The 14706-nt window shown below is 41.2% G+C and overlaps 1 protein-coding gene across 1 annotated transcript in view; it reads right to left on the bottom strand.

Annotated features, from left to right (window-relative positions):
• The window catches only part of ADAMTS12 (ADAM metallopeptidase with thrombospondin type 1 motif 12), a 152748-nt gene extending 138042 nt beyond the window's left edge, over positions 1-14706 (bottom strand). Inside the window, exons 1-2 of the mRNA XM_030470436.1 lie at positions 14482-14706; positions 9382-9743 (exon numbers count right to left, since the gene is read on the bottom strand). Coding sequence (XP_030326296.1) covers positions 9382-9743; positions 14482-14608 — 489 coding nt within the window. The 5' untranslated portion in view covers positions 14609-14706. The remainder of the gene's footprint in view (positions 1-9381; positions 9744-14481) is intronic.

Here is a 14706-nt window from a genome sequence, read left to right as displayed (position 1 = left end):
CAGCACAGCAAAAATGCTGCTTTTTAAAACCAGTTATTAGATTGTCTGAGGCAAACCATGGTATACATGACATAGAAAAATCAATGAGTTCTGGCTTATTAAAATATGTCACTACCAGAGAGCAGTAATTCTAGAGAACTGTGCAGACACAAATTTCTTCCACCAAAAGGACCTGAGGAAAGAAAAAAAAATTAGGAAATTATGTGCCAGGCTTGCTTGTTTTCAATTTAAGACGATATTTCTGGCTATAAACATTCCCAAATAACAATACTGCTCTGCCAATCTTGCACATACAAAGTTGACACATTGTAGAATGCAAAAAAGTGATTTGCAATGAATAGATTGCCACCGCTGTGCAAATCACAAACAGTAATTAATGAAACATTCAAAACATCAAAGACACTAGAAATATTTGCATGGGTGCACTACAGTATCATGGCTGTCATTCAACACTAATGGAAATACAGCTCAAAAGAAAATTCTATTGGTTCAGCTGCCCCCATGCCCACCCCCAAAGTAACAGGCACCTAATCAGGGACTAATTAAACGAAACTTTTCAGATGGGAAAAACTGTTTGCAGCTTGTTGTTAAACTACCTGGCATTCAGAAATAGAAAGCTGAGTATTTTTCTGCCAGTTCCCACTCTCCCTTTAAACTTGCAGATTGAGATCAACTGAAACAATTTAAAGAATAAACCAGGATAACTTTTTTCCAGTAAATTCCATAACAAAAACTGTTTGCTAGCTTTCTGTTTAGGACGTTATCCAAAATTACATATTAGGAGGAGAGGCAAAATCCTCAACAAAAATATAGCTTTCGATCCAACTAAACTTCCAGTTGAGATTATACTGTGTGAGAATTTCAGGAACAGGGGCGTGGGGGAAATATTTCGTTCAGTGATAAAACTCTCCAAATTAAATGTAGTTGATCTGAAGTTACTTGTAATAATTACTCATAGTATACTTTTTGGCGGAGAGATTCTTCTCAAGTGGTACACACAAACTGAAGTGTAATGGACTTCAGTAAGGATGAAATACTACCTACAATGTCATTCCAGCTCCATAAATATCCACCAAGGTGATTTACAGTAATGCAAATCATTTATATTTCCCTTGCTAACACAGAAGCGTGTTAATTCTTAAGAGAGGAGTTTCTGCAAAAGGAAAATAAATTATGTGGTAAATGGGTTTTTGCCAAAAAACAACATGCTTTGTCCCCCAATACCTAATCCACTATCTGCTTAATCAGATCTAATCACAAAGACAGTGGACCTGACTAGATCTTGATTTGCCTATCTAACGAACTCGAGCTTGGAGAAAATATGACAGACTAAAAAAATAAAGGGAATACCATTTGCTTGAACTTACGTTCCATTAAACTCTAAAGCTATGGCCATGTTAACAATGTTGCAAAAAAACATACAGAATTTTTTCTTCATGACATGTTGACTGTCCATTATCTCCTCCAAGACAACAGCTTCAGAAAGCATCAAATGAAGCTGATAAAACACTAATGAGAAACAAAAGAAGATACATCTAAATCCACTTAAAATGTTGTAATTCATAGTAAAGATTCATGTTTCTAGCACCCAGTGACTCAGGGGAGACCAAGAAAGTATGTGAATGACTATTCCATCAGGAAGTTCTCAAGAAAGAAAACAGACACATCAAGAAATTTGATCTGAGCTGAAAACAGAAGCAAAGATGAACTAAGTGGAGATATCCTACTGCCCTGTTCTTACTCTTTCCTAGATATTTACTTAGTCCATGTTGGACAGAGGATGCTGGATAAAAGAGACACATTCACCAAGCCACAGTCTCCATTCTTACAATTTTGGCCAGATTTGGTCTATGACCAAGTAAGGATAAGGTTCTAGATAAGGAAACAGAGTTAACATTGCATCCAAATAAACAGATACTAAAGTTTGGACCAAGCATTTAGAATCTCCTTTCTTTTAAATACATACATCTAAAAATTGGAAGACTGACATTTGAACAAAAGAAAACTTCAACTCATAAATAGTGTCTGCATCAGCCTTTACTGTGAGTTACAACCACAATGGATTTAGATCTATTTTTGGGCTTTCCATGCATCCACAAGCCTAAGCAGTTTATTAAGGACCTGCTGTTTGCCATGAGTACTGGAACCCACAATGGATGTGTTTAAACATAGATACTGTTTAGCCAAGACAACCAGCTTTTTTATCACTACTTCTTTACTCACTTATTTTTAGAGCTTGCAATTTCAGATCAGTCTTTCTCCAGAGCACACCCTGGAGCCAGTGTGAGCACATAAATATCCCAGCTTGAATTACTAAATACTTAAATTCTGTTGCAATTTACAAATGCATTGGGGAACTCAACTGTTAAGCACCAGTTTCTAAGAAAAAAAAAAATGGCTTGGTAATACCTAATGCGTACAACAGGGCAGAAGCCTTCCCAGCACACAGCATGGATCTTAAACCAAGAGCTTTAGCTTCAGTGTAACTGTTCTGCGATGACAAAGCTAGATATATGTATGTAGTTTTGCATATGTGTGTGTGCCTGACATGTGTATATATAACCATGCCCTGATGTTGACCCTGTTCAGGGACTGCAGCTGCTCCTCTCTGGCAGACAAAGAGAATTGAAGAGGCAGGACCTGACCTTCAGGCTGCTGTTTTTCAGCTGGTGCCAGAAGCCAGGCTCACACAGCTGCTGTGAAAGTACCACTAGCCCATCTATCCTCTATGTACAAGCAGGAGACACACACTATTTGGGTCTGTTATTTACATCACCCATTGCTGTTCACCACCTAACATCCTGTCAGTGACTGTCTGCTCAAAACAGAAGCAAGGCAGGCTCTTATGGTAATTTTCTCTTTTTGAACAGCTAGAAAATAAGGCATGCAACCGGCAAGATTTGTCCCTATTAATGTCACATTAAATGCATCACTGCCTGAGTATGTAGGAAAGCTTCAGTTCTTCCCCTCTCCTCTGCTCATTATTAATTATTACATACAAAGCATGTGCCCATGTGACAGGTAGCAGGTACAGCACGTTGCTAAGACAGCAAAAACTGCAAACAATTCTATTTACTTCCATGCTGGATTCTTCCTTTCAGCCATCACAAAAATGGATTATAGAAAAAAAATTTATGAACAGCAGAACTATAAAAGCCTTGTTTCCCCACAGATCTGCTTCTCACACATACTCCATCTCCTCACTTCAAGTAATTTTCTTCAATCTCTCCTGAATTCTCCAGCACTCCTCACCATCAGCTGGTCCATGGGTAGCACTGCGCCCTGCTCAGTAACAACTTACAGTCGTGTTGAGCCACAAGTCAACCTGCTTGTGTTCATCCATCATTTCACTGATGAAAAGTTTCCACCTTTACCTCCAAAATTCGTGAGAACTTAATGGCTCTGATAGCTCGCTTTCTCTTTCAGATTAGTCTGAATTAGGCTTAGATGGCCTAGATTAGGCCGTATGAGAAGAATCTAAAAACAGACCATCCTACAAACCTCACATTACTAGGAAACAAGGCAAAACAGATGTTATGTATATTTTTCACTTCTGGGGTCTAAACTGTTAGACTGAAGTCACAATTCCCCAGTTTTCCCTCAGTAACAAGACACTTTTTATAAAAAACACCACACACTAAATGATGAGTGAAGACTTTCACAGAAAAAAAAATACACTCATGCATATAAGATTCATTTAAAAGATTCCTGGAAACTGGAACTAAGATTGACAGCTCTGTACACTAACAATACTCCTAAGTAATTAGCAAATCATTACATACAGATTCAAACAAGAGAATTAGATTTCTTAAAACTATACAACAGTCTGTCTTTTATGTTCTCAAAAATAGAGCATAAAGCATTCTAATCCTGGGTACTCCATTTAAATCAGCTCATACTGACTAATCCTCATTTTCACCTACACCATCAATGACTGTTCCACTGAAAAGTAACAACTATGTTATAAAAACTCCAGCCATACACAGCTTCTGGACTAACAACTTCTTATTGGCTAAAGGTGACAAGGCCAAGACCAGGAACCACAGGCACAGCGGATTCTCATGTATTGAGATCACTGATGAGATTCATTTGACCTGTCAATTAGAGTCTTTTTGCAGACAAAAGACTGGGGGAAGGGAGCTGGCAGATGGATAGTTGAAGTTCAAACACAAAGAGAAAGGATGGATGTTAAAGTACTGCAGCAAATACTAGTCAAAGTTTGAATGATGAATCTGTTGGGGAGAAAAAATAAACAACAAAACAAACACCATCACCCCCCCATCTTTGGATCATCTTCAAAAAAAAAAACCAAACAAAACAACAACAAAAAACCACACAACACAACCACAACATTAGTCAAGCGAGGAGAATATCCAGATATTTATTACTATATGGACAGAACAGGCCATCCAAGCATGACACAGAACATTGCATTTAGTTTCAGTGTAAATTTTTCTACTTACATTGTTTTTCATACTACTGCCTAAGAAGAAACATACAGCAGATACACAACCGAGTTACTTAGCAGGTCTTTCCTTCTTTAGACGTGCCAGAACAAGCCAAATCAGAACATTCAGACTTTGGAAGCTCCATTATATCCAACCACAGCGCAATTCCCATCCCCAGGAAAAAGGCTGGCAGCTTGCTTTCATACCTGATATTCTCCAGACACCTTATTCTTACATTTTGGTTCCAGCAGATCATCACCAGCTGGACAAACCAAAAGATGCTGTGGAGATGTCACTGACATCCAGATAAAAAGACATGACTGACAGATAGGGCCATCTGCCATTCTTCCAACCACAAGTAGAACCCACCAAGTACTGTACAGTCAGAGACTGTACAAAGAAGTCAGAGACTCTCTTAGAGGAAGCAAAGAAAGATGAGTGAAGGAAAGAGTCCCTGAAAAAGAACTTGTGTATTCGTGTCCCAGTACCTTTATTGCCACTACAGAAATACATTTCAATTTATTTCTTAAAATAACAGCCACCAACACAGCAAGTGTGTCCAAATATGTTCTGGGGCTGTGCAATTCCTTGTCAGAGATGAGTGCTGAATCCAGTTTCAGATGATCGTAAGTGCAACAGAAGAAAAGGTTACATTTTCCCTTTCTTTAAGTGTATTTCTGCACTGCCACATACTTAGCCAAAAAATAACCCCGCTTCTACTGGAAGAGAAAAAAATGTTGGTTGCCGATATACCACATAGGAATAGAAAGACATGGTAATTTCTCTGGGCTATAGGACAACCGACACAGAATAGACAGAACTTGCAGAATCATGTTCTTCAACCTGTTAAGAAGGTCATGACCTATTTAGCATGAAAGGGAAAAAAAGATACAACAAGATGTTAATACACGAAAAAAAGGATTTGGAAATTACAGCTAAGTTCCTCCAGATCTCTGCTAGTTTGTCCTCTTAATCCTCTTGTCTCATTCTGCCCAGATCCTTTTACGAACCTAGCCGTTTGTTTTCATATATATTTCTGAAAATGGAGACATATTTACATTTCTTAAAAAGAACAACGTCATACAATGACTGTTCCCTCCATTCTTATATCTCAAATCTGTCACTTTGTTATTCCCCTTGCAGGGCATTTGGGAATATATAAATACATAGGAAAATGAAATTTATAAGACATCAGCGTACTGTTTTCAAAACAAGTAAGGAAATGCTGCAATTCCTAAGACTGATGACATTCTAGCTGAAAAGCCACAAGCTGTCAACCTGGAGAACCAGTGATGGCAAAAAGTTGTTTCCCACATTTCGAAAGCGTCACTTCTCTTTTTCAATCATTTGTCAAAGTGATAAAGCCAAAGAGATGTCCCTTTGAAAACCACATCTTCTCAGCACCATCCACTTGATTTATGCAGAAGAAATCTGATTCTAAAGAGTGACATGAATAAAAATTAATAGTAAGTTATATCGCTGCTACATGAGTGATGCCCATGTAATGTCAATGGAAGCAGGAATTTATTTCAAAGTAAAAACACAAGGGAGATGGAAATCCACTTCTAGGTTTACTATACTTTCAGTGCTCTGTGCAAGTGATCCTTATGACAGAATACAAATCTAAACCACACATCTCTGTTTTGTTCTTATACACTGCTTTTATCCTGCAAATTCAGGAACTTCCAAATATGAACCAAGTAGACTTCCCATAAGAGGAAGTCATTCCAGAAAGAAGACTAAAACTAGGATTCCCCTCCCACACTCATCTTTAGGAATTTATTGTGCCCCACTTCAGGCCAAATTTTTTTTTTTTAGGGTTTTTTTTTTGGAGGGGGTGGGCGGTGTTGCGAAAGATGACCATATTCTTAAGCAATTCACTGGAAAAAATTACAAGATAACATTTCAACCTTTTCCCACTAAAAAAAGTCAACAAAAGGAATATTCCACTAAAACACATTTATTTATTTAAATCAGTATTTTCCAGTATTGTAAATTTTTTACCAGCCCCTATCATTAAGAAAGACAAAAATTAGCAGTTTAGGTATGGCACACTTTCCTGTCACTCACTACTATCATAAATCAGTACCTTATTTAGCTTATGAAAGACCATCTCAGCAAAAAAAGCAAAGTATGTTTATCATTTTATAACATACTTGAACTGTCAAGACAAAATGGCATTGAGGAAAGGAAGATCAATAATATTCCTATTCCCCAAATCTGAAAGCTAAGGTACTGGTTCTTACCTGCCCCCAGTTTATGAGGCTGGAGCTCATCATCAGCTCTCTGCCAGCTCGCAGTGCTGTGCTGAATTGGGACGGACTTGTCAAAGCATACACCCAGAGTGTGGTCCTGACCCTGCACAGGGACCTGTGCAGCAGCCACTGCTGCCAAAGCCTATTCTGGGAAGCTGGCATCTTTCAATCACAGTGTTTCGTTATCCTCCTCTTCTTCTCATCTCAGCCCCAAGGAGCCTTACCAACTCACCCTGTGCAATTCATTAGTTCTTATAACTCTTTTTATCAAGTAGTTTAGAATTAATCTCCTACAGTAAACAAGCTTGCAATTTCTCCTTATGGGATAGGTTTTTCGTCTCTCAAATAAGTTGCTCTAATTCCATGTGTTTTACCTATTCTCAGTTCTCCTTCCCTCCCTGATAAGAATAAACAGAAAAAAAAAAATTCTTTTCAATTAAGAAACACAACAACAACACATCTCAGGAAGAAAAAGAAAGGAAAAAAAAAAATGCAGCAAAAAGCAGAAAAAGACATGGTGCAGAAGAGCAAAATACTGTGGCTCTCCAGTATGGAAATAATTTACCATTAGCTCAGGAAGCAGCAGACTATCACATACACGTTCAGAAACAACATGTTTTTATCCTGAAAACCCGATTGCATTTCTCAGTGCTGGCAAAACTACTCACTAACCAATGTTTCCATATGACACTGGACCTTTTGGAAAACTTCCAGGGGAAAGGCAAGCTAAACCACCTTTCCCCAGCTGTGGCAGCCAGAGGAATTAAGAGATTCAGACCCAACCCTTATTAGAACCTCTTAAGAGCAGTGACTTCTGGACTTCAAAAATCATTGCACCAAAACCATCGTGTTTTTCCCCAAAGGCCACTTTCAACCTGAATTAATTTATGATTCTATATTTTCAAGGTTTCATTCTGGGGTAGTGGGAAAACCCAAACCATGACAGTATTTTTCTGATACAAGTATTTTGTCAAAAAGAAACAATCTCCAAGCCTGTATTCTAGCGAACATTGTTTCAAAAACCCTCCAAATCAAATTAAACCTCAAAAAGTTTGTAGCCCAAATTAAAGGATCACTGCACCGGATATTACCAAGCTGAATTTAAAATGTAATTTGAAGTTTTTTGTGGGTTTTAAATCCTTGTTGAAGACTTCAGAAGGCATAATGAAGACCCAGAACATAATTTCAGGTTTTCATCCTAATGAAAACTAACGAAGACATTCTGGTAACGCACAAGACAAACCAACAAAAGGAACTACCTTTTTCATCCTGTCTCCTTTTCCTTACTGAACTTGTATGACCACAACATGTTTCAGGAAAGTTGTGACAAGTCGGTCCACACTGGAAGAATTACTTAGAAAATCCCTGATGTTCATGCCTGTGGGACTGAAGCTTCTGACTTCAAGCAATCGTCTGTTTCTTTAGGCAACATGCCAAAAGTGTCATCAGCACTTGTGTAGACTCCAAAGTTTCACATTTCATCTGCACCAGAGCTGTCTTCATGTTACTTTTCATAAATTGCCAGGATACTTTTGTAACTCACTGATTTTCCAAAACTTCAGAAAGCTTCATACTGCTCAGTAACAAGGAACACACTTCAACACTGACAGGTTGTCTGGGAAAGAATGTACTTTACAGATACACACCTTGGTGTGGAGTTCATGCTTAAAAACGAAGCATCAGTCCCTAGCTTGTGTCAGACTGAGATGTGTTGTCAGAAAGGCATCAGTGCACTGCTCTATGCACTTTCAAACACTTTAACGTGCCACTCAGTGCTCGAGGCGCTACAGCACACGCACCCTGCTCACATTTCATCACCTCTGTCTGCATACTCCACAAACCCTTTGCGTTTGCTTCTCAGCGATTATGTATGACATTTTACACAGCTCCCTGTAGCATCCCCTTCACATTCCAGCAGTCTGTGTCTTCTTCCCCTCCCTGACAAGATGGGTTCAGCCTTATCCTGTAGAAATAGAAACCTAACCTATGGTAGTGGTAAAAAACAAAGCCCAGAAAAATAAGGTTTCTACCTCCTTGTCTGAGCCAGCCTACTGAGAAATGTAAGGCTTCAAGCTCCAGCCTCAGAAGTACTCTTTTGAATTAGGGATGCTTACAAGTGGTTCAGATTTGAATTTAAAGCTCTGGCTAAGGTTGCCTCTATCCTAACATTTATTTCTGAAGTTGCAGTGCAGTTCTGAAGCAAATCTCTCAGTCTTCCCAGCCTACCATCAGTAGGTTTGATAAGCAGGGCAGTTATGCTGCACTTGACCTACATTCCTTTTAGAGGAAACTAAAACAGGAGCTCATATCCAGATGCACAGCAAAGTTGCTCCAACTACTAGTGGGATCAGAGCAGTGACTGGATATTTGGATGGCTTCAAGCCATATGAATGATAGAGATGTTCAGTCTACCACCAAAAAAAAAATCTAGCGACTAAAGTAAACCCCAAGGGGGCCTCAGGATCAACTCTTGACGTGATTCTCTCTTCCAAAAATCCAAATGACATCCATAATATTAAACCGATTCTTTTGGAGCATCATGTCAGTAAGGTTATGTCAGAGTGTTGTCAGATTGGCTCATCCAGTTTCTTACCAAATATATTTGTACACCAGTGTTCTAGCTCAGTTCTAATGACACCAAAATTAGCCAGAACCCCATTAAAAGTCACATCACTTACCAGGCCATTGCAAGTGCTGATCGCTGCCGTCCCATTCCCAGAACCTGGCTGCAGCACTGTGCCAATGAAGTGGCAAGGAGCTCCTGAGTGAGTTGCAATCTTCGCACCAGTGTGGTTGCCATGTCTCCTTTCTACTACGTAGTTATGGGAAAGAAATCCCACATGGGCAGTCAAGTTAAAAAATAGATCCTTATCCTCATGGTTAATTTTGTAGTATACCACATTATCCTTTTTGCTGAGGTGTCTCTTCTTCCTCGTGTTTGAGATGTGATGGTGTAAATTAAAAGAAAGAAAATGCCCGCTTGCATCTACTCTTGCTGGATCAACCACATGGTATTCTGGCAATGTCTTGATAAATTGCTCTGAGAGGAAGGGGGGAAAAAAAAAGAAAAGAAAACAAGTAAACCTAGGGTGAGTCCTAACCTGTTCAAATCTCACATGATTTAAGGGGAAACTCAAAAATTACTGCAATTAGCCCCACCATCCTACTGACATAAAGGCAGGCAGTGTACAGACCATCATGCATTACAATCCTCATTTGGGCTTTATATTCCCCTGTTATAACACTCAATCTAGAAGCTAAAAATTCTTCTTTTCAAACATTTTGTCACCATTCATATGAAGGATTGATTGTACCACACACACACACCTCTTCCCAACCCTACGAGAGCTGAGAACCCTCTCTGTCCTAGGTCCCCAGCACACGGTGCTCTGATCAAGATCATCCTCACACATCCAAAAAGCTGACCACCTGAAGCAGGAGACAGAGCCTTAAAAACAGATATGGGTAAAAGGAACACTACTAATTGGCTTGACAGGCAATAGCACCTTGCAATAGCACCTCAGTAGCATCAGCTTTAGCAGTTGCAGCAGAGGATGAAATTTTAAAGACGGGTTTGAAGGGGAATGAAGTAACTGTGCCCTTTTTTATAAGGGGTTCCAACCAGAGTAAGATTGGATGTATTAACACTTATCAGGATCTAACAAGGGAAGAAAGCGTTCCTGGCATTCTTGTCTCCTGCTGTGACACAGAACAAATACCACCTGTTCCCAATTTCATTTTTCTTTAAATTAGTGTAAAACTCAAAAGCCCCAAACAAATAACATAAATCCACATAAAACACAGTCCCTACAAACTTACACTCTTAGGGCCAGATCTTCTGCTAGCATACTTATCTTCAGCCCAAGAAATCAATCTGAACATATTTCATCAAAAAGAAATTGTGAGGATACATGTTATTTCAGTTCATCCTTCTCCAGGGCTGTTCTTCACTCCCCAAGTCCCAGCCACTTGTACGTGAAGCACTTAAACCTCATTCATTAATTAAGCTGGTTAACAGAGCAATTAGCCTGCTCCAGGTACTTCCAGAGCACTTTACTCCTCCTCAGGACTGGTAAGACAATCCTTCTAGAAACAATTCTCTCCTCTGCCTACATCTTCAAAGACACACAGAATAAACCATGTTGAGACAGACAGCTGTCCAGGTTCATCCCCTCCGGGAAGGAACATATCTCCTTTGTCCTCATTAGCTGTAGTATGAGATATGGATGCTTGTCTTTCCTCAGGCCATGGACCCCTGAGACGCATGCACTAAAACACTCCCAATTGGAAAAAAAAAAAAGGGGGGGGGGAGAGGAGGGGGAAGCACATATACAAAACCACACAAGAAATTTGGCCTTGTCTCAGTAGCACCTTTATTTCACAAGCAAACTTATTCTCATACACAACAGACTTCTTTGCACACAATTCTTCCCACCAGCCTACAATGACTTTTGGCCTTTGCAGGACAAGCCACAGCAGTGGGCTTTTAGACATCCACAGTGGCAGGTCTTGACACCTCAGAGACTAGCACCTCCCACAAGTTCTGAGACATCTCCTGCCCCTGCCCACGCAGGCACAGCAGGGACTGAGACATGGGAAATTCAATCCACACCTTCATGCCTGTAGTTTACACAGCCTCTATATACCACATAAGGTGCCAGCTGAACAATTTAGCAGCTGAAGATAGGTCACTCCTACCTTATGCTCCAGAGTGAAGCAAAAAATGTGCAGGAGAAGAGAGGTGTGACACCCAAAATTATGGCTTACCTGTAGAAGTTTCATTATTAGACTTCTGGGAAGACCCACATCCCATATTGTGCTAGCAAAGACAGGCTAACAGAGAATGCTGCAAGATAAGGCCCCATTTCTGTGGTTTTCAGCACAACTCATGAAATAATCAAATTAAATGCCTGAAGGAAAACTCACTCCTTTACTGTCACTATGCGATTTGCCTCTGCTCGATGTCTTGAGATTAATTTGTTGTGGCTTTACTGGTCAGCTCCGTGCAAGACCAAGGACTTGCGGTTTTGGACTTCAAACTATTCAAGGAAGTTTTTTATTTCATTACAGTGATTAGTGTGTAGAGGTTAAGGCAATTTAGACATCACCACCATCAGTAAAAGGGAAAATAATGCCTAAGCATCTGGTGGCACCAGGATTATCAAAGCAGAGAAGTCTAACTTCTTCCACCCCTCCTTAAATACTCGTTTCTGAATGCTAGTCACTGGAGAGCAGAATTATGCTGCAATAATAGTATACTGTAATATAATCACAGAATTGAATTATTAAGCAGTTTTCAAAGGACCAGAGGGAGTAAGATTACAACACAATGAAGTTTAACAAGATGAGGCTAAGGATATTTCTGCAAATAATCATTACCAGTTTTGTCTAGACCATTGGGTAGAGATTAGCAAAGGCAATCCTACCAATAACAATCTTCTGAGCTCCATATTAAGTCTAACGTACCACTTGACCTTTCTAGGTGGAGACAAGTCTAAAACAAAGATAGGAGGTACAATTTTGGTGTTACCTTTCTGCCCTTCTAGGAAAGAGTAATGCTCAAGTAGAAGGCAGAGGCAACAGAGTAACTTAATGCATGCAACCAGAATGCACAAGAATAAGGGTTGAATTCTTCACCACTGACTGCTTTGATTTTCCTAAAGTAATAATTCATTCTTATTAAAACACCACAGGTTCACATAAACCTTAGTGCCAGCAAACACTAAACAGAGAGAAACTATCCCAGTGCCACTGACAAGCCTCAGGGCTGGCATGCTACCGCATGCTCCTTGGCCACCTATAATACTCTCCGGTCCAGGGAAGCCTTGCCTGTCGCATGGTACTGTTCAGGATTTATAGCCCAGGAATGGGAAGACTTCCCTGGGCAGGTTGTGTAGCTCCAGGGATCACTCTGTCCTTCCACAACTGCAGGCTGGCCATGCCAGCTTTCATCAGTGCCATAAGCAGAACCAAACATCGCACTGAGCAGGATACATTCAAGTCAGTGCTTAGCCTGGCATCATGGCTTCCACAGGCCATTCATGTTTGTTTGACAAGTCTAAGAATTGTTTAAGTTGTTAGAGAAAGCTTCCCTGCAGACCCTCCTAATTCTGCACCACTGAAAACATCTGATAATATTCCAAACCACTGCTGCCTGTTCTGCTCCTCTGTGGATTCAAAACCCAGCAGAGAACTGCCCATAAAGATGGCTATACACAAAGTGAATAAACTAGGATAAAGAGAAAAACATACATAGTCTGTAACATGTGACGGGAAAAGCACAATTTCTCTCAGACAGATAACATATTTTCTGACAGAATTCATTTAAAATGTGACGCGTCATCATTTGACACTGTTTCATCTCCATGTTTGCATCTACATCTGCCCCTCAGACCCTCTGGCTTCTTTTCAAATGATTCCTTGGGATAGGAAATAGAGTTGCTCTTCTCCGGAGGAAGCGTCTTCCCGAGCCAAAGAAAGGCTTTGTACACAGGAAACACCCCAAGCTCCAAAGCCCCATGGCAGGGATGCGGCCCTCAACATTCAATGAGAGAATCCTTAACAGTTCCAGCTGCCACACTCGTGCATGTGGAGGGAGCACAAGAGTCACTTCCGCTATGCGAGATACAAATTTAAGTTTTTTACACTTAGCACTGCATTCAATCTTCCATTGCAAAAAAATTAGCCAAATTTTAACTATTTGCAAACACCTGCGAAAGCCTAGACTTTTCATGCCTAGAAAGTTAAATTAATTCTACATTCACTTCCAAATGCCTGACAGTTAAACAGCTATTAAGTGCTAACACAGCCATCCCTGTTCTGTCCCATGTAGAGAGACAGTGGAACGCAGTGACTTTGCATTCAGTTTAAATAGATCCAGCAGGAACTAAGTTCAGGATAACTTCACTTTTCAGCAGCTTGCTTAACCACTTTTTACTTCCATGATCTCTGAGGTGCACAGCAGATTTTCTCCTGTGTTCAAGCTCTCCCACTGACAGCACCACAGCTGTTGATTGCATCAGGGAGATTTTCAGGAAGCAAAATCTCCTCCTGCACTTTCGAGTCTTCTACCACCAGGCAGAGTCTTCCAACTAATCACAATCTTTCTCTCTTGGGAGCTGCCGCTCTGATTTTCCTTAAACAGGCATCAGGATAAAATTCCTGATTTACACTCCCCCAGGGAGGTGTGGAGTCAGTTTCAACTGAGGGAATGAATTAATCCACCTGGGCAGCGGCCTCGAGATTCCTCCCGCAGATAAAGCCTCGCTTTTATCATCCTCACTAAATACGAATAAATCACAGTGGGTCTTACACCCTGATAACACCAATTCTTCTTTGTTAAAAAAGAAAAAAAAAAAAAAAAAACAAATCAGGGCAATACACTTTTTCAGTTTAATACAAAACTATTCTGGTATTGAGAGAGATGCTTCTTAACGAGGAAGACGAGCAAAAAGCAGGATTTATCAATACCTTCATCTACACAGTGCAACTCGGTGACTTCCAAACAGCAACAGACGGACAAGCCAGAGCTGTCCTCACTGCAAAAGTTTAAAGGCTGGAGCAGCCGGTGCCGGGAGCCGCTCAGGGCAGCGCTGCGGGCTCGCACCAAGAGCCCGGCAGCACCGCTCACCCCGAGCGGCAGCAGCAGCGCGCCTCGTTCCCTCTCCTGCCCGAGCAGTGCCAAGGAGCCGCGACTCGACCCGCGGGACACACACCCAGGGCGACCCCGCTCTCCCTCACACCGTGCCGGGGAACTCCCCGCACCCAGCCTTACTGACCTTGCCTCCCGTCGGGGAAGAGCGAGCTGCCGGCTGGCGGGGCCCTGCTCAGGCAGGGCGCTTGGACGTGGAGGACGAGGATCCAGAGGGAGACGTGTGCCGCCCGGCTCCGCGGGACATATGGCATGGTGCGGGCAGGGAGCTCCGAGCGGGGCCGCGCCTAGCCGGGCCGCGGCATGGTCGGGCGCCGGGGCAGCGGCGGAGCGGCCTCCCAGCGCCGCTCCC

Source organism: Strigops habroptila, chromosome Z (assembly GCF_004027225.2).
Source record: "Strigops habroptila isolate Jane chromosome Z, bStrHab1.2.pri, whole genome shotgun sequence".
Classification (NCBI taxonomy): Eukaryota; Metazoa; Chordata; class Aves; order Psittaciformes; family Psittacidae; genus Strigops; species Strigops habroptila.
The sequence above is the reverse complement of the archived record's forward strand: the minus strand, read 5'-3'. Positions and strand labels throughout refer to the sequence as shown.